The sequence below is a fragment of the Erigeron canadensis genome, chromosome 4, assembly GCF_010389155.1.
Source record: "Erigeron canadensis isolate Cc75 chromosome 4, C_canadensis_v1, whole genome shotgun sequence".
Lineage (NCBI taxonomy): Eukaryota > Viridiplantae > Streptophyta > Magnoliopsida > Asterales > Asteraceae > Erigeron > Erigeron canadensis.
Window position 1 is genome coordinate 8,232,519 of NC_057764.1, and position 24,625 is coordinate 8,257,143.

Genomic DNA, 24,625 nt, shown 5'->3' on the forward strand with positions numbered 1-24,625 from the left:
TCATTTCAGGTGTGACATAAGTCACTCATATCATATAAGGTGTAAGTTTGTGTGTAGGCGATCAAAAGACCTAACAGGGACCTCACACCCGACTGGATGGATAAGCCTTACGGCGGTCTATCAGTGTCATTAAGGAATGGCAACCAATCCAGGAGTAGTCCGTATATTCAAAGACATTGGTGGGTAATCACTCCACCCGGAGATACTCAAACCACGTAATTATGTTGCAAGGAGCCACCCAAGCAACCATATACGCACTCACCGGGCAAGGACAAGTACGGGTTAAGCTTAACACTTTCATATGATATATGAGCTCGATTTACATTACATATAGTTCACGAATCCACATTACCTAAACATAACACATATTCATCTTTTACATTTGGACCCTTAAACGTGTACGTGACATGGCAACTTAAAGAGTCTAGTGAACTAGATTAATAAGCCATACAAACATACACAATACAATACATCTCAAAACATATCATATCATTTCATTTCATATCATAGGGACTACATATGAGGCCTCAAAGGTCATTTACATAGCCCATATCACCTCCCGTGTATCCCGATTGCCCATAAACGATCAAGATATCAAATGGAAGTTATTATAAGAGAACCATCTTTTGTTGAACCCTCAGCATGTCAAAGTAGTGTATCTTACCTCTTAGAAGCGTACAAAATGATAACGTAAGTTACCGAGCTTTGCATGTATTCCCGACTACCTATAATCATTAAGCGACATAATAAGCTAAACAAGTACCTACTTACTTTTGTTCATGAATCAAGCCTAAGTATCTATAAACATGACCCATGACAAGGCTTGATGCATCGGACATTCGATTAATACTTTAAAGCTTACATAACTCGACGAAACTCGACATTCACTCACTAAATTAACCTTTCTGGAAAATTGACATCATAATCATCTTTTAAAAACAAAACCATTAGAAAGTAGACTCTCTTACGATTTCGTGGATAGCTTATTTGTTAAAAACGAAGTTACGGTTCAAAAGTTATGCCCATTTGAAAATTCCGTCGCTATTGCGTCGCAACTACCAAGTTGCGTCGCAGCTATATGTCACTGTTTTCTAGCTGCGCCGCATCTTAGTAGCTGCTCCGCAGCTAGCCCCGATTCTGCACAAACCTCATTGTTTAACCTCCAAAACTTAACCAAACATACCCCAAACGACCCCAAACCTTATAAACGACTTTTAACCCTCAAAATTCATCATTTTAAGACTCTAATGATGTCATGAAAACAACCCTTAACATCCAATTGATTTGCAACACAACAACAATCGTTTTAGGTTACCGAATCAATTAAAACTCACGGTTTTGACTCCAAACAACCCTCTAAAGACCTAGATCAGTTATGAATCAAATGAATGGATTGAAATGACATGAAATCAATGTTATTATACCTGGAGATTATAAAGAGAATGTAAAAACTTGATCGAAACACTCTCGAATCAACCAAACGAAGATGAAATTGAACAAGGAAATGATTATGGCAATGGGGAATGGTTAGGGCTCAAAGAGAAAAGGATAATATGAGTAATTAGAAGCTAATGACCTCCTCCAAGACCCTAATCCCGTTTTTTAGTTTCCACCTATGTCAAAACTAGTCCTTAGGCTTCCTTATGGCTCATATTTAGCTCAAAACACCTATTGGGAATACTTACAACACATTAAACACTTTAAGCACATCAAAAGGCATAAAAACATATCTTAAGCACTTTAGCACATTAATCCTTAAGGCACTAAAGCCTGACACGTATAACACATTAAACACATATAGTCATTAAATCATTTATAGGCTTAACGGACACGTAATGTTGACTTAACGACTCAAGTCAACAGTTAAATAAAAAGTTTGGGATATTACAGCCGCAGTCAACCCTATCTGCAGCCAAACAACAGCAGGTTTCGAGCTAGAGGACCCCAAAACTCCATTTTTGATCCAATGATCGACCCAAGGACCTTTCCAACTCGTTTTTAAGCATAAATACACATCATTTGACCTGAATAAACAAAACCCATATCTTAGTTTCGATTCATAACATCATACAAACCCGGATTCACCTCAAATTCAACCAAAACCCTAAATGAAACCCTAAATTGACCCAAATCCGTTTTTGACCCGAAATCAAGCAAGAACTCTTAAGATTTGACTAGGAAACATGTTAATGACAAAATTAAGTTAGGTTTCACTTACCAAATCTTCCAAAATCCTTTGAATCCGAACTTGACCCCATAAATGAGGATTTCTTGCACTTGGAGGTTGGATCCTTTGATATGATGTTTAGTTGATGATGATGATGAAGTATTTATCACTAATCTAGCCCAAACCATAATAGAAAAATCCAAGAATTTAGAGGGAAGGAGAAGGTGCTTTGGTGTTCATCTTTGGAGAGAAAGAGAAAGAAAGAAATGAAAAGGGAAAGGAATGGGGGGAGTGGGGGCCGGCCTACAAAGGTCCAAAAGTGGCTCCCGCTCCGCTAACTTCGACCAATAGCTAAACGTTAACCATTTAAATGCTAAAACAAAACCGTGCACTTAAACAAACTCAACGTTACGTTAAAACTCGACAAGACGCCCATAAGTCATATCAACTCACAAAAATCTTTCACATTTAATCATGTTTAATTTACAAGTCAAATGAGTCAAAATTTATGAATGTTACACATAATCATAAACCCCAGACACGGCTTATGTTATATAGGAAAATAGCTAACGTAACCAAGTAATAAAACCCTAATAACCCCTTTAGCCCATAAACCTGCATGTTTAATGACTACATGGGCCGAGCCAAGCCCTTAATGTCGGGAATTAACCCAACATTCACCCCCGTAATTTCCGACTTGAAACAGGGAGATCTTCAACTCCAAGCATACTTCACATCTCTTCGAACTTCACTTTTCCAAGACCTTTAGTAAGTATGTCAGCTCGTTGTTCGGTACTCGCAACATGTTTAACCTTCACTTCTCCATTACTGACACATTCTCGTATAAAATGATACCGAGATTTAATATGCTTACTTCGACTGTGAAAGACGAGATTTTTCACAAGAGCTACCGTTGATGTATTGTCCACCTTCAAGATCACTTCAGGTAGTCTTCTACCGGTCATTTCCATGATTAATTCCCGTAGCCACACGGCTTGACAAGAAGCCACACACGCTGCCATATATTCTGCCTCGTAAGAAGAAAGAGCCACCGTATTTTGTTTCTGGGAACACCATGTAATTGGTGAGAACCCAAGATAAAAAAACGTGTCCTGTGGTACTTCTTCCATCATCTGGATCAATATTATGGCTACTATCACTATATCCAACTAAAGCATTCTTTCTTCCCCGAGTAAAAACTATACCGTAACTTAAAGTGCCTGCCAAATAGCGAAGAATCTGTTTGATTGCTGCCAAATATGTGTGTTTTGGTTGCTGGATATAGCGACTCACCACCCCAATTGAAAAACGCTATATCCGGTTGTGTTTGCAATAGCTACCGGAGACATCCAACAACTTTGCGATAGTCCGTGGCATCTACATCAACTTCATTTTCAACTTTTGAAATTTTCAGATTTCGGTCCATGGGTACACGAGTTGGATTACAACCTTCCATTCATGTTTCTTTCGGTATCTTTCGAGCATATGCCTTATGTTTTATCACAATATACTTTTCGGTTTGAAAGACTTCAATACCGAGATAATATGATAAGCTGCCCAAATCTACATTTCAAACTTTGAAGACAATGATTGCTTGAACTCCATAATCATCTTCAGACTTGAACCAGTTACTACAAGATCATCAACATATATACCAACTAAGATCAAATCTGTATTTATTTGCCTTTGGTATACCACCTGCTCTTGAGAACATCGTTGAAGTTTCATATTCCTCAAAATAGAGTCCAACTATGTATTCCATGCTCGAGGTGCTTGTCTTAACCCGTATGACGCCTTATGAAGTTTATAGACTTTGTGTTCTTCACCGATTTTCACAAACCCTTCCGGTTGCTTCACGTAAACTTGTTCCTTTAATTCTCCATGTAGAAATGCGAACTTCACATCAAGATGGTGTAACTCCCAACTTCCACTTGCGTTTAGTGAAATTAAAACCCGAACTGTTTCTAATCTTGCTACTGGTGCAAAAACTTCATCAAAATCAACTCCGAGTTGTTGTATATAACCCTTCACCACTAGTCTAGCTCTATACTTGTTTATGATCCCATCAACATTATTTTTTAATTTAAATACCCATTTAACTTCTATTGCCTTCGATCCTGATGGTAACTCAGTCAACTGCCAAGTATCATTCTTTTCAATAGAATCGATTTCCAACTCCCACTATTTTTGACGCTATTTGGGAGAAATTTATAAATTTACAATTTTTTAATCTACGGATGTTACAATGTAAATATAAGATATTTTTTTACAATACATATTCTGATAATTTGATGAATATTTCTTGCAATTTGTAATACATATGTAATTTTTTTTTATCCGGTGGTATTAAGCTAGTTGTTTTCTATTTGTTTTGTTTATTTATCCGTACACCATTTGTATGGGTCAAAATAACCCATTCATCTTCCACAACTCCCCTCCTTTGCTCTCTCTGACCTCAAATCCTTCCCAAACCTCTTAATAGAAAAATAAAAATAAAAAGGCATCAAATCAAATTGTTATATTTAAAAAAGATGCAATCACGATTCAAATCTGTAACAAAAACCTTAATAAACTCAAACCTTCTGTTATCATCAATCTCATGTCGAACTACCCGTTATCATCAATCATCATTTTCTTCTTCAGCAACAACCACCACCACCATCCAACACCCACAAACCCTAACGGAGCTCCGTCAACGTTTGGCCAAAGAATCGCTAACGCTAGACGATTTCAAAGGTGATAATTACTCGGTTGAAGTGGGTACGAAGAAGAACCGGATCCCGAAACCGAAATGGATGAAAGAAGCGGTACCTGGGGGTGAAAGGTATACACAAATTAAGAAGAAATTGAAGGAAAAGAATCTTCACACGGTCTGCGAAGAAGCGAAATGCCCGAATTTGGGAGAGTGTTGGTCTGGTGGTGAAACGGGTACTGCTACTGCTACTATTATGATTCTTGGTGATACTTGTACTCGAGGTTGCAGGTCTAACTCCCTCACTTTTATCTTTTTGTTACTTTTCTTATTATGTTTTTACTAGGTTTTTTTTATTAGTATAAGGAGTATACAATTTGTGGCCTAAACTAGCTACATAAATCATACGAGAGTAAGTACTCGTGCGTTGCGCCGGTGTGATGGTGGGGTGATATCTAGGTCATAGAGTATGATAGTCAAATGCCTACGGCCTCCGCCCTCGGATTTAAAAATTCGTCGAAAGTATATCGAATGACATCTCTAATGAAAGAGCATGAAATTTTAAGAACACCCATACAATTTTTATAATTTATCGACGTATGATTTTTGAGATAAAAGATTTTGAATGAATTGGAGGAATAAATGATTTATGGAGGAGAGAAAAAAAAAGATGATTGGTTGAGATTTGAGGAGAGAAAAAGGGTATTATGGTTATTTTAGATAAATATAGAATAGATGAGAGGGGTATTTTGGAAATGTACTTAAAATCAATATTGAAAATTTCAATTCAATGTTGAAAATCTAGAAGGAATCTGCTTTATAATATAGTATAGATAGGTAGAGTTTAAAAATGCATATCACAGTATGGTTCCTTTTTATATTGTGGCTTAAATGATTTATAGCGGTCGCCTTTATAGCCCTCATGCCAGATCATCATAATTGACATACCATAGACGACATACCCACCGAAAACAGCTTAATGCCCAGAAACCCATTTCCTTCTACTGCTATAACCCATTGTTACATCTCATTATCATAAGCTCCCAGACAACTTGTATTGTTGTAAAACTTATGGCCCTAGCTTTTGTTAAGTTTCTGAAGTAGCGTAAGCATCACCAAGCTAGATTTAAACAACCATAGCAGCTTCTCTTGCTACCAATTGATCCACATAACATCTTCTACATGTTGTTGAATCGGTTTGTATCAAAAAGTGAGACGACAACTGTCCAGAAGCATACAGCGCTGGAAGAAATTAATGTTCTCTACTGCAAGAAAGGTAATTAACGATCTCAAGTTTGACAATGGGGTGTGTCAAAAATTTGCTCACTCATCGAAAGCAGTGAAAATGTTTTTTTGACTGTGATTATTCAAGATGGATCTGGCAGGAAGCGAAGGAAAAAATAAATGGAAATGGTATTCCTAATAAGTGGGATGAGATGGTCAACTGGTTTTAAGAGGCTATTTCAAAAAGATAATAGGCCTAAGGAACAGATTTTCATATTGGAGATTTTCATGTTTAGATTGCTGAAACTGAAGTTCAAGAATCATAGAGATTTTGATGAGTTAAAAGAAAAATGGGACTTGAGATAGAAGTATTGCATTTGCAAATGCTGGAGCAGGTGCAGATTTGGGTTGGGCCTCTAGTTGGATTGCTGCAATGCGGTTGATTAATGCTGGGGGAAATATAGAGTTAGGCTGATTAAAATGATATAGAAGTTGTCTTTTGTTTTATGATATATAGTATAGGCATGTATGATTAAAAGAAAAGTGCATAGAAAATTCAGTTTTTTATAAATTTAGAAGCTAGTTCATTTTTTGTGTTGACAAATCTAGGACTTAATTTTGATTCTTAGGAACGTGTTGGTAAATCTTCCTTCTTTGATCAGATAGGGACTCTGATGGCATTTGTTACATTTACATACATCTCTTTCTTGAAGTTCGGAATATTAAAACTGTGTGTTATCAGCCCATAAGAGCCTTCATAAAACTGATTTGCCTAGCTTTCAAGTAATTTCAGGTTTTCGGCCTCTAAATAATTGAAAATTTGCTACATCCTTGACGCTTGTTCATGTCAGCAGGAAAGAGGGTACATTAATAACAAACAATTCAGTGTTTTGGGTTTGGGATGGTGTTTTTGTGGTGGATTTTTATTTAACATGCTTATTTGATTAGTATTGTATGCAGTTCCATTAATAAACATGGAACTTTAGAAGCATGCAATTCAAATTCCTTCTTTAGTTTTTTATATCTGTATACTTCACAAAATGTACATCTGCATTCTTAAAGACTATCAGACTTTGCATGTTCACTGTAAAATATAGAATGTTTATCATAACAGTAGCGTGTTGCTATTTCAGATTCTGCAATGTAAAGACTTCGCGTACCCCACCTCCTCCTGACCCAAATGAACCTTCAAATGTTGCTGAGGCAATTGCTTCTTGGGGTGTGGATTATGTTGTAATCACCAGTGTTGACCGTGATGATTTACCTGATCAAGGAAGTGGTCATTTTGCTGAAACAGTTCAGAAATTGAAGATACGGAAACCTGCGATTCTCATAGAAGCCTTGGGTATGACTTGTTCTACGTCTCATTTGTATTATTTAGTTTGACGTTGATAAGTTATTTCTGCAACTATAGTTTTCAGAAATTTCTCTTGTGGGTCCATATTACTATTAGTGGCAGTTTTGGCCCATTCACTTGTGAAATGGTCAAATCGCATTATGTGTTATTTTGGAACTCAAAATTATTAAGTGAAACGACTGAATAGTTGCCCAAAAGTGTACTTTCTATTCGTAAAACCCCTAAAACATATATTCGTAAAGTTAATTTATTGTTGAAATATTATTGGAAAAAATTGATTATACATTTCAGGCTATTTATTTGTAGAGTTTATTTCTCAACCTTTTCTGTTTTGGCAACCCCTATCTACCCTGTATTAAAATTGACCCTTTTTAACCCGTTATGCAACCCACCCTTCTTGCGATGTCTACTTTACTTATCACATCCATTAAAATATCCAATTACGTTTGATGTGTTTTTTTTGCTCATGAATTATTCAGTTCCTGATTTCCGGGGAGATTTGTTGTGTGTGGAGAAAGTGGCAAAATCTGGATTGGATGTATTTGCTCACAACATTGAAACAGTTGAAGAGCTACAGAGATCAGTACGTGATCACCGTGCTAATTTTAAGCAGTCACTTGAGGTCCTAATGAGGGCAAAAGACTATGCTCCAGCTGGGACACTTACAAAGACGTCAATAATGTTGGGTTGTGGTGAAACACCAGATCAAGTGGTGAATACAATGGAGAAGGTAAGGGCAGCAGGTGTTGATGTGATGACATTTGGCCAGTACATGAGGCCTTCAAACCGCCATATGCCAGTTTATGAATATGTAACACCAGAAGCTTTTGAGAAATATCGATTACTCGGCATGGAGATGGTAAGTTTCAACTCTTCTTGAATTTCGGCTGTTCTTTTGCTGTGTGATTACTCTGTAATTCTTTGAGATAATTAAATAGGCGGGTTGGGCGATAGCGCATTTGATTTGTTGATAAAACATAATCAAGATTGACCCATTGATAAGTAAATGGGTCGAATTTGCTAGCTATTTCCATAGTTGTCAAAAGCGAAGGCGACCTCAAAGCGCAAAGATCCCAAATAGGGCTATGGCGAGAGGCGCAAAAAAGCGCATGCCCGGAAAAAAAAAGCGCATTAAGTAAATAAATATAAAATATTTATATATAGTGAAAAATAATAGTAAAAAAAAAATCAGATGTCAATTATAAAACCAAATATCATTCAAAAAATATATACTTTTCAACCAAAAACTTCAAATTATTAGACTATTATAAACATATATAAAAAGACAATTTTTTCTTCCCCCAATTTTATATTTGCACTATCTTCTTTTATCTTCTTAAACGACTATGGTCACTCATTTTGGCCGGAAAACATTAGATCTAGCCACGATTTGGCCCGATCTTGAACGATTTGGTCGAATCTTGACCCATTTGACCATTTTGACCGCCGTTGACCACCAAAGTTGACCGTCGTTGACCGCCTTTTTCATGGTCAACTTGGGCCTAGGGTTTCAAGCGCTGGAGGTGCGCCTCGCCCGCCTTTTGCGCCTAGGCGCAAGAGGCGCTCGCCTTTAACAACACTGGCTATTTCACAGTATTGGGCCATCCTTGTTTAGAACAACTATGGATCTAGATGTAACTGACTCACAAAATTTATTGGTCAGATATAATTTTTAAGGGGTCAAAAAAGAAATTTCAGTTAATATGCTTAGTTAACACGACTAAGGGGGTGCTTTGTTGTGGATTCAAGTTGATTATTGCGGCTTGAAAAACGCACTAGTCAGTTTGGAACATATTTGTGAAAGTATTATGTTTCTGATTAATTTTATCAGTAGGTAAGTAGTATCAAAGCAGCTAATGAGATAAAGTAAATCATATAATTATGTTTAGCTTTAATCAATTAAAGTTTTGACAATATCAACTCAAAAAATGTATATCAAAAATAGTGAACCCATTTCTTTCTCCTTTTGCACATAAATGTACCAGCTTTCTATCTATAAAAAAATTAATTAAAACTTTTGGGCTTTGAAATTACCTGTTCAATCACACACGATTCCTACACCAAATTTGTAAATAGAGTGACCCATTCTTGGTTATTTTATGCAAGAAAATCAAATTCTTAATATCTTGTCTTTTGCTTTACACTTTATCAGAAGAAATGGGCCAACCACAACCTAGAAAGTTCATTTGATGAAACCTGAAAACCAGGTACAAACAAATGTACATCAAAAAAGCCAAAAACATCCATCATAGCAACTGTTTTATTAAACACTAGACAAATGCCTGCATGATGTGGCGGTGTGGTGGGCGGCGGTGATGATAACGATGATGAGTGGTGGTGGCCGTGGTAGCGGTGGTTGGAGTGTGATTATTATTAATGTAAAACTAATTGATATAAAAGAGGTAGTAGCATTTAAATTTATTAATAAATGAGAGGGGTATTTTGGAGTTATCAACTACTTAAAGTTAGAAAGAAATGAAGGGAGTAAATGCTTTATAATGTAGTATAGATATAGATATAGATAGTTTACATGTAAGCAAAAGGTCATAAAATGCAGCCCTGCCTCTTCGATAAAACCTAATAACTATAAATAAGGTCAAGTGATTGAAATACAATGCACTCATGAGAAGTTAATAACCAACATGTGCATAGTAGATTTGTGGATTTTATAAACATATGGCTTCTTTTTATTATGGCAGGGATTTCGATATGTGGCATCGGGTCCTATGGTACGATCGTCATACAAAGCAGGAGAGTATTACATCAAATCAATGATAGAAAGAGACCGTGCTGCTTCTGCTTAATGACTTTATCTCATTGATTACAAGGTTTTGTGCGATTTGATAAGCTTTGATTCCTAAGGGACGCTGTGAACTAGAAAATGTAACTGGTCAGACATTCTTGCTTCTCAACTGCGAGATTTTCAAATATTATTGGCAATACATGCTATACCTCACCAATTGTAATCGTAATTACGTGTAATCTTACAGTGATGCTTCTTCACCCCTATTAAATTGATCAATGTACATGTTCTTTATTAAATAATAGCAGCGTTTTTTTTTTTTTTCTCATATCAAAAGTTAGTTCAGTGTTCATTGAAATACCTTTTCCAGTCATTTCTAACTTTTACATGAAACAAAATGTTCTTTTTTCTCTTGTGTGTGGACAGCAGTGACAGTCCTGAGAAATCAAGTGTCCAGTCCGAGCCGAGAAAAAAAGTGCTCCCGACTCTAAGGTTCTACATAAGCAAAAAAAATTTATATAATTGAGACATTATAACATTAACAAAATGATAGACATTATCATATTATACTTTTACATATATTGTTTATTTGTTTTACTTTAATAGTTGTTTTATTTTACCTAAAACCTTTATATATATAATATATAAAATTTTTGTGCCCCTCAAAATTATGTCCCGAACAGATATCTTGCTTGCACCCCTCCAGGCCTCCCATGGTGGACAGCGTAGGGCCATTGCAGTTTGCCTTATTTATGGCATGATACTCGGGATGTATAATTGTATATCAATGTCGTTATACGTAAGGTGAAGCAAATGCCATTTAATTTATCGTATACAATATGACTTACATAATTACATTACTCATGTCATGGTGTTTTGGTAGATAAACTTGTAATTAAAGGTGCGGCTACACTGCAGATTTACCAATTTTAAGATTGTATATAAAACTTCCGATGTGATGGTCTGACATTATTTTAAGTGAAAACGGGAACAATGTATGTGGTGTAGTAGATGAACATGCCGGAATAATTGAACACACATTTAGAAAAATGATTGTTTCGAGCATTTGAAAAATCACACAAAATAACTAAAGTATTACGGTACTTATAAAGCAATAGAGTATCGTACTGAATGTGCAAAAGTCACAACAATAATATCTAATCTCTTTGGTATACGTTGTGAAAACTTCCGATGTGATGGTCTGACATTATTTTAAGTGGAAACGGGAACAATGTATGTGGTGTAGTAGATGAACATGCCCGAATAATTGAACACACATTTAGAAAAATAAGGGGTGCTTGGTTGACATCAAGGAATGGGAAAGAGAAAAGGTAAGGGAAAGGGTATGGAATACTATAATTATATATACTTTATTATGTTATATATACTATCATTTGCTATTCATTTTGTTTTTCCGATCAGATATTATTTTTGCTTACCACTTCACCCTCTCCAATAATACATATCTCCAAACTTTCAACAACCACCACCAGCACTCAATTTCTACAACTTGAAGATTTGAAGATTTTTTCATGTTCTGCTACCTAACAGATTATATAATATATACATATGGATACAGTATACACCACTCTATCACTTCTCTTATCTTTTTCTTGAAAGACCCGCACACCAACTCATAGTACAGAACTACCACCAGTCCACCCACTAGAAAGGATTTCCGGCCACCATGACGATAATTTCTCCGGCCACAATACACACACACACATATATAATTATATAATTCACACACATATATATAATTATATAATTCACGCACACACCATATTTATTGAAATCATGATCATTTGTGGCGCGCATAGTTGATGATATGTCGATGGTTGATTGATGGTGGTGCTTTCTTTCCGAAGGAGGATGTGTGGTGGGGGTGTTAAGAAGAATGGGTGGTGACGGCTGTTGAAGGAGATGGCGGTTGTCGGGCTGTTGAAGGAGATGGCGCTTGTCGGACTGTTGGAAGAGATGGCGGTTGTCGGATGTGATGTCGGCTAGCGGTTGTCGGAGGTGATGTCCGCTGTTGGAGGTGTTGCCCGGTGGCAGTGGTGTATTCCAACAGGGCTCGACATAGAAAGGAGAAAGGAAGGGAGAAGAAGATATTAGTGGGTAATGATTACTTTAACCCCCAATTTATTGGGTAATACTCCAATACCCATTTTTAGGTATTGAATACCTTTGCTTTCTACTACCAAGCACATGTAATCATTATCTTTCTCATTCCCTACCCCGAAAACCCCCCAACCAGGCACCCCCAGATTGTTTCGAGCATTTGAAAAATCACACAAAATAACCAAAGTATTACGGTACTTATAAAGCAATAGAGTATCGTACTGAATGTGCAAAAGTCACAACAATAATATCTAATCTCTTTGGTATACGTTGTGAAAAGTAATATACTGACGTCCTACTTTCTCACAAAAGCATAGAGACTACTTTTGGAAAAACTTTGAAGAAACATAATTCGTCATCTTGCTTACCGGCGTATGGATTGATAGGTTTTTACGGAACGTGGGACTAATACACCAGGGCACTGTTCATTAAAAAAAAATACATAAAATCTTAATTCATTCAATAGACAAGCTTAAATGAACATTCCGTCAAGTATTTGGTTTCTCTTACAGCATGTTTCTATGGACTACTATTTCAAATTTAAGATATCAAGTCTTGAATTCTTTGAATAATTGACAATGAATAACACCAAAACTATGCACACCAACGTTTCTGTGATGTCAACATCGTCATATCATAGCTCCTGTGACCATTGTAATCAAAATGTTGTCTTTTCTATTGGCGGTACTATAGTATTACATATTTTTTGAAATGAAATAGCACCTCCCATAGTCCCATGCTATAGTATTTATATATCTAAACCCTTTTTAACTAATTGTTTTTTTTAAAGGAGCCAATATATATATATATATATATATATATATATATATATATATATATATATATATATACATACTAGGTACTTTACCCGCACGATGTGCGGCAATTCAAAAATTTATTTAATACATACATAAAAAAGGTTATCCTGAGAAAAAAAATATACACATATACAGGTTCCAAGAACTATTTAACGTATTAGTAATTACTCTATAAGTTTATTATGTAAAAACTGATATGTTATAGTTATTGGTCAATCCTCATATCACTAATATTTTGAATTACATTATTAGGGGTAAGCACAAAACGAATTGGAAAATCAAAATTTGAAAAATCTGAACTGAACAAACTGAAAACCAAACTAACCCGATTGAAGAAGTTTAAAAAATCACAATATTTACACACTTATAAACGTGTAAACAAAATACTAACACTTAAAAATGTAATTGTCAAATATTTTCACACTTAAAAGTGTGAAAATCAATTTATAACACATGCTTTCTTCGCACTCCCCATGTGTGGAGAAAATAGGTGTTACAAATTAACTTTCACAGTTTTAAGTATGACAATTGACAAATTTTTACACACTTGAAAGTGTTTTTCCACATGTATAAGTATGTAAATATTGTGATTTTTTAAATTTCTTCACACTTATAAATGTAAATTATTTCTCTTAATTCTATACACTTAAAAATGTGATTAAATAACAAAAATTTTACATTTTTTAAAAGTATTAAAAAATAATTGTGAGAAAATGACATATTTGTTGTAGTGTAGTAAGTATATGTTTGTTAGCAACTTTTTTAAGTTCATGCGTTATTACGTTAAATTATATAAATTAGTTATAAATATATGGCCACCTTAATTTGTAAAGTAGTCATTCGTCAGCTTGAACAATTGAAAGAAAATCAAACTCAATTGTAAATTTTAAAGTAAATAAATAATTATTGTGTTATTGTTTAAGAAAGATTTAAATTAAGATGATAAGTTATGAAAGTAAATATTTTAGGAGTATTAGATTTTTGTATTCTATATATAAGAGAAATATTAACAAAAAAAAAATAGGAGAATGACACATAGGATAAATCCTATGTGGCAATTTTTTAAAATAGGTTTAATTTTGAAGAGGGCTTCAAAAAGCTCGGTCAACTACTGTTTTAATATATATATAGATATATAGGATAAAGTTATTTTGAGAACCTTTTTTTGGCGAGAACCTTTGAGAACTTTTCAAATCAAGCCCAACCGATGATTATTTTTTACATGAAAATTGTTTTTTGATTGTTTTCTGAATAACTTATGTGTAATTTTGAAGTTTATAATTGTGTGGAGCATAGATTATCATCCGTTATACAATTATGTGAAGATTTGGATTCTTGATCACATGTGCAGGAATATTGCTATGATCACAATTCACATGTATGCAAGTCGATCACATGTAATCATAGCAATATTCGTGCACATGTGATCAAGTATCCAAATCTCCACATAATTGTATAACGGATGATAATCCATGCCTCCACACAATTATAAACTTCAAAATCACACATAAGTTATTCAGAAAACAATCAAAAAACAATTTCCATATAATGAATAATCATCGGTTGGGTTTGATTTGAAAAATTCGCAAAGGTTCTCGCAAAAAAAAAAAGTTCTCAAAATAACTTTTCATTATATATATATATATATATATATATATATATATATATGGGATGAGGGAATATAAGGTTGTCCGACACCTAAGTTTAGGTATGGAACCCGTCACATACTAATATTTTATTATTTATTGTTTAATGAATAATTGTCTGGGCCCCATGATTTTTATGGTTTAAAAATTAATATGTGAGTGTCTGGCATCTAAGCTTAGTACCTAACAGCCTTATATTCACATCCGTTGTATATATATATATATATAGTGAAAAGTTATTTTGAGAACCCTTTTTTTTGCGAGAACCTTTGAGAACTTTTCAAATCAAGCATAACCGATGATTATTCTTTACATGAAAATTGTTTTTTGATTGTTTTATGAATAACTTATGTGTAGTTTTAAAGTTTATAATTGTGTGGAGGCATGTATTATCATCCGTTATACAATTATGTGGAGATTTGGATTCTTGATCACATATGCACGAATATTGCTATGATTACATGTGATCGACTTGCATACATGTGATCATAACAATATTCGTGCACATGTGATCAAGAATCCAAATCTCCACATAATTGTATAACGGATGATAATCCATGCTCCACACAATTATAAACTTCAAAATTACACATAAGTTATTCAGAAAACAATTAAAAACAATTTTCATGTAAAGAACAATCAATATTTGGACTTGATTTGAAAAGTTCTTAAAGGTTCTCGCAAAATAAAAGGTTCTCAAAATGACTTTACCCTATATATATATATATATATATAAGGGATGAGAATATAAGGTTGTTAGGTATTTAAGCTTAGGTGTGAAACACTCACATATTCTTTTTTTAATCCATAAAATTCATGGGGCCATGTGATTTATTTAAAATTCAACAAATATTAAAAAATTAGTATTTGAGGGTTTCCACACCTAAACTTAGATGCCAGACAGCCTTATATTCTGTAAAGAAGATAAAAGATTCATTTTTTAAAATTTTTTTTAAGCTAGTGTCTTTTTACAGTTTTTCATTTTTTTTTAATTAGCTCATTCCCAAAAAAAAAAAACTTTATGATAAATAATTTTATTTTTATTCAGAGCTAGTGAGCTATACATATAAAAGTACGGTACGAGTTTCGCCCGTAAAGTATTTATAAAGAGTAACTGGTAAGAGTGATAAGTCATACAGGGTGATCGGTGATTGAGTGATCTACTTAACGGACTCGCACTTAGCGTTCATGGCTCCGCCATAAACTGCAGACTTTACCTTTTGAATTTTTTTTAAATTTGAAATGACTTAATTAAAAATAGAATGAAAAATTGAAAAAAAAAGCAATCAAAAATACAAGCTAAAATAAAATCATTCGGTTGAACTTACAACAACCTAATTAAAAAAGAAGTGAAAAACCAAAAGTTGAGTAAAAGTTTTCAATATATCAGTTGAAGTGAGAATATCACGCTTTACGCATACGCTAAAAAGTTACATTACTGAATATATATATATATATATAGGGGGGATGGGAATATAAGGCTGCCAGGTATCTAAGTTTAGGTGTAGAACACACACACACACACACACACATATATATATATATAGGGAAAAGTTAAATTAGGACTCCTTATTTTAGGGACTGTTAGGGACCACTTATACCTCCTTCTCCGGCCACCACCACCATCATCTCTGACTACAACCACCACCACCATGATCATCTCCGACCACCACCATGATACTCCGGCGACGACGACCATCTCCGACGAGACTTAAACATCTTTTAAGTACAATTTTTTTTAGGTAGATCACCCATCACCGTTCACCCCCTATGACCTATCACACTATGACCTATCACCCCCACCAGCTTTGGTTTATGAATATCTTTAAGGGCGAAGCCCGCTCCGAATCATAATTTGTATTCAACTTACACATGTGTAAGTTGTACTTACACATGTGTAAGTCTCGTCGAAGATGTCGCCGGAGATGATCATTGGTGATTAGATCTGATGAAAATGGACAGTCTAGATCGAGTCCCTATCAGTCCCTAAAATAAGAAGTCCCTAATCTAACCCATCCCTATATATATATATATATGTTAAACAAAAGAAATTCAAAAATAAAACAAAATAACGAAAAAAAGACTTGGAAGTTATTAATATACTAGTTCATAACTCTAAAAGTGTGAAAGAATCTAACAAATAACTTAAAGAAAAAAGCCAAACAAGAAGCAATGTGGTAAAATCCGTATAGTTATACTAGGTGCGACCACAAAAAGTTGAACGAAAGTTTTCAATATATCAATTGAAAACTCAAAAAAAAAAAAAATAAGCTGAATATATATATATATATAAGAAATGGAAAATGATTGATCAACCTAACCAAAACAACCTAATAATCAACCTAACTACATGATGATGACACTTGACATAATCAAAGGAAGAGATTGAGAGAGATAATGAGTGGATTAAACATGTCATGTGATAAAAGTTTTAGGTTGATCTTTATGTTGATATATCATTACTCGAAAAAAAATACTAAGTGGCAAAACGCGAATAGTAGGACGGGATGTGGGCACAAATATGAGTGAAAGTTTTCAATTTATTAGTTGAAAACCTAAAAGAAAAAATGTGTGAAAAACCCAAAAATAACTTAACAAAAGAAATTAAATAATAATACGATATGAGAAAAAAAATGAGTGAATGTTTTCAATATACTAGTTGAAATTCTAAAAAGAAAAATGTGTATAAAAACCAAAAAATAACCCAGCAAAACAAAACTAAATTAAAGATATGACAAAATTTCAATAAAAATAAGGGATATGACATGGACAAATAAAAAAACGCCAAACAGTTAATATTCAAAAATCCTTTTTTAGGGGTGCCTTTGGGTTCCAATCTCAAGCATATTGTCCAGTTGGATGCTATTGTTAGGGTTCAAACTACTAACCAATTAGAATTACTAACCAACTATTAGGTTGTTATAAGTTAAAAAGAATATCTAAAGTAATAGATGTTTATATATTCAACTAGCTTGAGTAAAACTAATGTAGCTTTAGAATAGCATATGAATTTTATCATTACTATTTTTAATGTTTTTTTAGAAGGATTTTTAAGAGAATTTGGAAATGATTAATCATTTTTTCATTATAATTTTGTAAGAAGAATGCTTTGAAATGAAAACAAAATGGAACAAAAAGAAAAGTAGAGTAGGAATACAACCACACTCGACACTTTGCTTTCACTTTTACTCCTCAAAAGCATCATTTAATACACCAAACCTCACTTTATATTTTTTCTATCTATCTCTATCTCAACTCTGTAACCCACATTTATTATCCCATATTTCAACCCCTCTTTCCAAATGGGTTGCTGTCTTGGCACCACCGCCGCCGCAGTTAACCAACGTCAACCACCAGCATTTGAAGAAGAAACTGTGAAAGAAGTCCTTTCTGAAACCCCAATCATTGTCCCTAAAACCCCACCACAACCCATCACTCAAAACGATGCCGTTTTGACCAAAAACCCAACACAAATTACCCCTCAAAACGCTGTCGTTTTGACCAAAAAGCCACCCCAACCCATCACCCAAAACGCTGTCCTTTTGACCAAAATCCCACAACCAGAAATCATTCAAGAAAATGTATCTGATGTTTCCGAAATGTACACCTACAGTGAAAGCTTCTCCGCCGCAACGACAGCCACAACGGTGGCCGATACTAAAAGAGACGAAATCGACGACGGTGAAGTTACCCAGAAACTTAAAAACGTTTCGCCACCGGCCCCGGGGAAAAGGGTTGTCAGAAAACGCCCGGCTGGTGAAATTGCTGGGGGAAGAGAAAGAGTGACCAGACCTCCGGCGAGAAAACAAACGGGTCCGTCGCCGGAGAGAAGACGTCAATCTCCGGCGAGGGGCGTGGTGAACGGACAGCGGAATCGGAATGTGGGAAACTCCGGTGATAGTCGGAGATCTAGGTCGCCGGCAGTGCGTGGCGAAATGGGGCAGCGTCGTCCGAAAGTGAGGGAGGTGGATAAATCCAGTGAGGTTGTGGCGGTGAAGGCTGTGCAAAGTGAAGAAACAAGTATGGTGGATGACGGTTGTGTATCGCCGGAGATTAAGGAAACTGAGTCGTTAGAAAATCCACTTGTTTCATTAGAGTGTTTCATTTTCCTCTAATACGACGTCGTTTACTTGGATTGTTTTCTGTTTGGTGAGAAAATGAGGGACTTTTTATTTAAAATTAATTTTGCCTCAATAGAGAATTAGATGTTTTGGGTTGTAAATATGTACGTATTTAGTAGCAGTAGTACGATCTTTTTAGTGTTAAAATATGAATTTTTTTTTATTTTTTTATGGATATTTTTGTGTTATGTAGTCGTGCGTATGGTTCCATTCTACTAATTTTATACAATTCGTATTGGTACTCTTGTTTAGTTGTTTTATAGTTTGAAAATTACACATAAAGAGATTATTTTGTGGATAAGTCGGTGTGAAACGATAGAGGTGAAGGGCTTAGTAACCCAATTCATCCTCCAATCAAAACTCTACAACTCATAACTATCTAATTTTATTCAATTCTTATCCAAATCATTGGCAATACATACTCAATTCTTATCTAATTTCATTTTCTTTTTCATTTAATTTTAATACATATAATTAAAACCATATAAATATAAAACATAATTTCATTAAATTAAAACCACAATACATAATAAAACATACTTAAATACGACTAAAAAACACTTAAATAAAACTTAAACTAAGCCTCGGAATAAATCGAGTCCATAGTGTTGTCACCGTCATTGCGGTGAATGTAGGGGTAGCGCTCAGGAGACTCAGCGGTCGCGCCTGGTAGAGGAGAAACGTACTCCTCCCCCGGGTCAGAGTAGTAAGGTACATCCTGACCACCACCCACATTGGCTTGCGAGAATACCCCGTGGTCTAGCGTCCGGGTCAATATTGAAGAGGCGGCGTTTAACTGAAAAATAACTTGATTCAGTCAATCGATCTTCTGTCGAAGATATACAATATGCTCATTCTCCGCAATGTTACGTGCATAACCCGGGGCAGTAAGTCGGTTGATTGTGGCTTCGTAAGCCGCTTTGTTCTCAGAAACGCCCTGAATGACGTTATTGACATCTGAGAGGTGTTTGGAGTCGTGATTTAGGTGAGTTTGGATAACCATTTTACAATCACGAAGGTCCATTGTAGTGAGTTTGGTTGAAAGGAAATTGTGGATGAAATGGAAATTGGGTGAAAATGAAAGTTGTGGTGTAATTTTTGGAAGAAGAATGCGGTTTTATGGGTGAAAAGGTAGAAAAGTGGGTAAAAATTTTTTTTTTTTTTAAACTATCAGATCTAGCCGTTTGGGGGGGGGGGGACCCACTTCTTGCCAACGTTCAAATTTGATGCCCAAAGCTTTTAGCCGATCGGCTTACTAGCCCAAATAACTACCCGATCGGGCCTTAGCCGAACTCTACCCGAATGCAGGGAGTGGCGTAGCCGATCGGGTTCAATATACCCGATGCCTTACCCAATTCCACTCCTTCCTATCTTAGTAGCTCTTTTTCGGCGAAAAGGTTAATTTCATTAATAAAAAATAAAATAAAATATAATGATATAGATACAAACTAAGTATTTTACCCGCACAATGTGCCGTTGTCTAAAGTTTTTGTTTTCAATGTTAATTAACATTATATCTTTTGTAAATCTTTTCAAAAACCAACTAAGATAAAATAAAAACAAAAAAAAAAAAGTTACTATATCTTTCTACATAGATATGAATTTTATTTCTTCTCAAATGTTCATTGCGACACAAAATAGCAAATACAAACTACATAATACAGTGTAGACCATGTTGATTACGATAGTTAATATATATATATATATATATCATAGATGTTAGCCCAAGTGTTTTATTCAAGATCTTAAGTTCGATTCTTATGGATGACAAATTTTTGGGTTTTTCTTTCTAAATACTTGTTATGGTTCATGGTAAACATTTCGTTGTCTAAAACCATATTCCTACTGAATGTTTGGAAAAAAAGAATAATATAAAAGATATACCACATGAAAAATACTTAATTATGAAACAACATTCTATACAAAATTTGAATTTCCTGTATATGGTGAAACACCATTCGATATTACTTAATCTCAAAGGACCATGTACCTATTTAATTTCATATCACAAAAATAAAACATTAAATTATAAAGTCCCATATAGTTTGCATTTAGTTTACAAATAGAAAACATACTCACCTAGACATTTTACTTGACACATCATACGTGTTTCACCAAATTAAAAACTTTATCATTATATCATTGAAACAAAATATATGAATGATGATATCAGATTAATTAACTAAAAACTTTTTCTGTCAAAAAATAATTAAAAAAAGAGCTAAAAAAAGTCAAAAAACTGATTTCGGGTATAACTGTCGCTAAAAAAAATATAGTAAACGAATACATGTGAACTATTTGGTATATATTTTCAAGATAATATCTTCATATTTTTCAATATTGATAACGTAAACTAAAAGAGACTTGGATTGATCGTCGTCATCACCATCCTGTAAAAAAAATATGTAGTTCAAATTCGTTGTTAGGGAATTTCAACACAAGATAATGTAATCAAATCTATAATTTCGAGAAAGTAAAGAAAACACGTAAAATTCTCTGTATCACATTATGTGCATCTTATTGTGTAAAGAATGATAACATCAAAGTAGAAAATTAAAAAATACTCGTACTAAACAAAAAGCTGACGGAAATTGTGTTTATGATTCATATTTGATGTTCTCTTTTCATTATAAATTGAGTCTAATAAAGCATAAAATAAACTAAAATAAAACATTTGTGTGACTTTTCTTAATCTTGATTACGTTTATGTTTCAAATATAGAAAAGGATATTATTTATTTATAAGATTTGGTACATATTTTCATTATGTAATTACGGGTGTTATCAAATTAACAGATTTGGTGCACAATTTCAAGATATATTAAAAAATAATAATATAATGGCCGACAATTTATTCGCTTTTTCCTTTACTATAATTCATATTTTATTTATATTTCTTTTTATTTTATATGAATATATGATAAAATATTGTAAAAAAGTATAAAGATGCCACATAGGATAAAATCCTACGTGTCAATGTTTTAACATGGTTTTAATTTTGAGTATGGCTTAGAATCGTTCGGATTTCTACTGTTTTAATAAATATATAGATAAAAGTAAAGAAATGTATCTAGAAAAACAAAAGTTTTTTCCACTCTCCAATGACAAATTCAACTTCAAAACTCTATGTTTACCCATAAAAAGCCTAGACTTCGGATATATTGGCGTATTGCACCACTTTTTAGACTGGGAGGAGTAGCCCATTAAGGGGCATTCCCCTGCCAAAAAATGATTGGGAACGCCCTCGGGAACGCCCATCAGGAACGCCTCTCATCAGCCCCTAAGAGCGTTCCGGGGTGTTCCAAATGTAATTTTGCCCCTTGCCTGTTCGATTTTAGAAGGCTTGTCCCTTGTACTATTTTTGCAGGCCACGTCGCATGTATTTGTTGGAAGAGGGGCGTTCCCCCTTTCACTACTCCTCGCAGCCTTAGGGAGCCTTTTGGAATTTTTGTTTCAATGCTTTTCATATCGTTCAACAAGTGAACATAAACACCGAATGTAACGTATCTTTGGTTGTCAACCCCACCTGAAAAATGCTATTTAGTTCGAATAAGTCATTTATAGAGAGAGCAAAAATTGAGGGGACCTTGCTCCATTCCCCGATCCCATAAAAGGTTTTAGAGTTAGCACTGAAGGATTGAGATAGATAGTTTTTTTTTAATCCACATTAGTCTCAAAATGTTCAGAAGGCCAAAGTACTTTTTTCGTCCTTGTGGTTTTTCGAATAAGCACTTTACATCCTCGCCGTTAATTTTTGGCTAAAATCATCCTTGTGGTTTGCATTTCGTCCTTTGATCCGTTAACCCCCTCACGTGCCTTGCACGTGAGGGGCATATATGTCTTTTTACCCATTTGTTCCTATGGTTAAGTGCAAAATTCGTCCTTATGGTTTGTCATTTTTGCATTTTTCATCCTTGAATTTAACAAACTTCCAAACAAAAATTTAATCAAAAATCAAAACAAACTCAAATCAAAAACCTATATATACACCTACATATGAGAATCTAATTTAATACCGGCCGGTATATTTTATTTTATTTTTAAAAAAAATGTTATAAAACTTACTACAATATACGAAAATAGTCAATATATAATTAGAATTCACTTAAAAAAAAACAAATAGGTACTTTATAACAAATTACAAGAAATTTCACAAATTACAAAAAATAACATTAAAGTATTGTAAAAATAATATTTAAAAAAATTCAAAAAATAAAAAATGAGAATACCGGAAGTACCGGAACGGTAATAACGAAAATATCAGAAATAGTTGTAGCGGGGTACCTTCCGATACCGGTATTACGGAATACTACCGGTATTTAAAATATTGTATGTACATGTTTGCATTTAAAAGTGATTGAGCATATCCTCAAATGTAGGTATATAGGTTTTTGTTTTGTTTGAATTAAATTGGTACGGTAATTTTTGTTTGTTTTGTTTTTTTTTTTTTTAAATTTTTTCCTGGAATTGTTAACGGCGAGGACGAAAAATTCAAAAACGATAAACCACAAGGACGTTTTTTGCACTTAACTCTATGAAAAGACGAAAATGCCCCTCACGTGACTTGCATGTGAGGGGGTTAACGACAAAGTTATACGGCAGGGACGAAATGTAAACTACAGGGACGATTTTAGCCAAAAGTTAACGGCGAGGATAAAAAATGCTTATTCGAAAAACCACAGGGACGAAAAAAGTACTTTGGCCAAATAATAAAACACCAATACGAAAGTCGAAAATTGACGTGAAAACATCAATAAGATCAAAAGTGTATCCTAAGTAGATTATAATGTATAAGGGCAAGTGTGTAGTCGGCAATTTTCATCGGCAAGTTCCATTGGCAAGAATCCGCTAGTCGGCTCCCTATACCTTCTACTTCAGCAAAAAACGGCAACTTCAATCGGCAACTCCAATCGGCCAAAAATAGTTGATGCACGTGAACATTAGGGTGTATGGGACCATGTGCTTGTGACCCTTTTTTCCTATATATATATATATATATATATATATATAATATATATATATATAATAAATTCCATAAAAATATAAAACAAGCCTTTGGAACTCCATCATCATGAACATTGCCGGAATAATTGAGGAAGGGGGTTAGAGTATCTTTTCCGGGAGAGAAAGATAAATAGATAATGAGACCCACCGCCGTAATCACCATCTTTTCCGGTGAGTTTTTCCGGCAATTGATCTGGGTTTCCAACTGTACACCCACGGTGTTCAAATCTGAATGGAGAGATGATTGAGTTATTGTGAGAACCAAATAATTGTCGAGAACTATGAAAACCAGTAATCTATAAGGATAGTTTTGTATTTTTGATAAATCCACTTTTTGTTAAATTTAAAATGATTAGATTCCATAAATCTCTTGATTGGTATAACCGTTTAGAATTTATAAATACGTAAATGCTCCTAATTACTATCACACTTTGAATTCTGTTGCTAATGCTCTCGAGAATTGTTTTTGTTATTATTTTATCAAATCAGTTTGACATTCACTTTATTTTTGTATACTTTCTATAGTTGTTTAAGCGTTAATAATTAACTCTATGTCATGTTATAAATTAATACTCTCTCGTCCCATTTTAGTTTTCATGTTGTTTTTTTTTTTCAGAACCATGTGAAAAATAATTATTTACATGTCCACGACTCATATAATGAAGATAATTTTTTAAAAAAAACTTGATATGTTTACGTGTGTAAATTAGAAGTCCACATATGTATATCTCGA

The 24,625-nt window shown here is 34.2% G+C and overlaps 2 protein-coding genes across 2 annotated transcripts; both read left to right on the forward strand.

Annotated features, from left to right (window-relative positions):
* Positions 1 to 4,564: 4,564 nt before the first annotated feature.
* LOC122596610 (lipoyl synthase 1, mitochondrial) lies at positions 4,565 to 10,482 on the forward strand. The gene is made up of 4 exons (XM_043769221.1): positions 4,565 to 5,150; positions 7,217 to 7,428; positions 7,920 to 8,299; positions 10,140 to 10,482. The coding sequence occupies exons 1-4, from the start codon at positions 4,699 to 4,701 to the stop codon at positions 10,242 to 10,244; spliced, it is 1,149 nt and encodes a 382-aa protein (XP_043625156.1). The 5' UTR covers positions 4,565 to 4,698; the 3' UTR covers positions 10,245 to 10,482.
* A 7,588-nt stretch (positions 10,483 to 18,070) lies between these two features.
* On the forward strand, positions 18,071 to 18,883 carry LOC122596932. The gene has a single exon (XM_043769577.1). It carries the CDS (start codon positions 18,071 to 18,073, stop codon positions 18,881 to 18,883), a length of 813 nt encoding a protein of 270 aa, XP_043625512.1.
* The last annotated feature ends 5,742 nt before the right edge of the window (positions 18,884 to 24,625 follow it).

Excerpts from the sequence above, each read along its gene's own strand:
- LOC122596932 (XM_043769577.1), top strand. The coding sequence starts at position 18,071 with ATGGGTTGCTGTCTTGGCACCACCGCCGCCGCAGTTAACCAACGTCAA.
- LOC122596610 (XM_043769221.1), top strand. The coding sequence starts at position 4,699 with ATGCAATCACGATTCAAATCTGTAACAAAAACCTTAATAAACTCAAAC. Across the intron at positions 5,151-7,216 it reads ACTTGTACTCGAGGTTGCAG|ATTCTGCAATGTAAAGACTT; the intron begins GTCTAACTCCCT and ends TTGCTATTTCAG. Across the intron at positions 7,429-7,919 it reads GATTCTCATAGAAGCCTTGG|TTCCTGATTTCCGGGGAGAT; the intron begins GTATGACTTGTT and ends TGAATTATTCAG.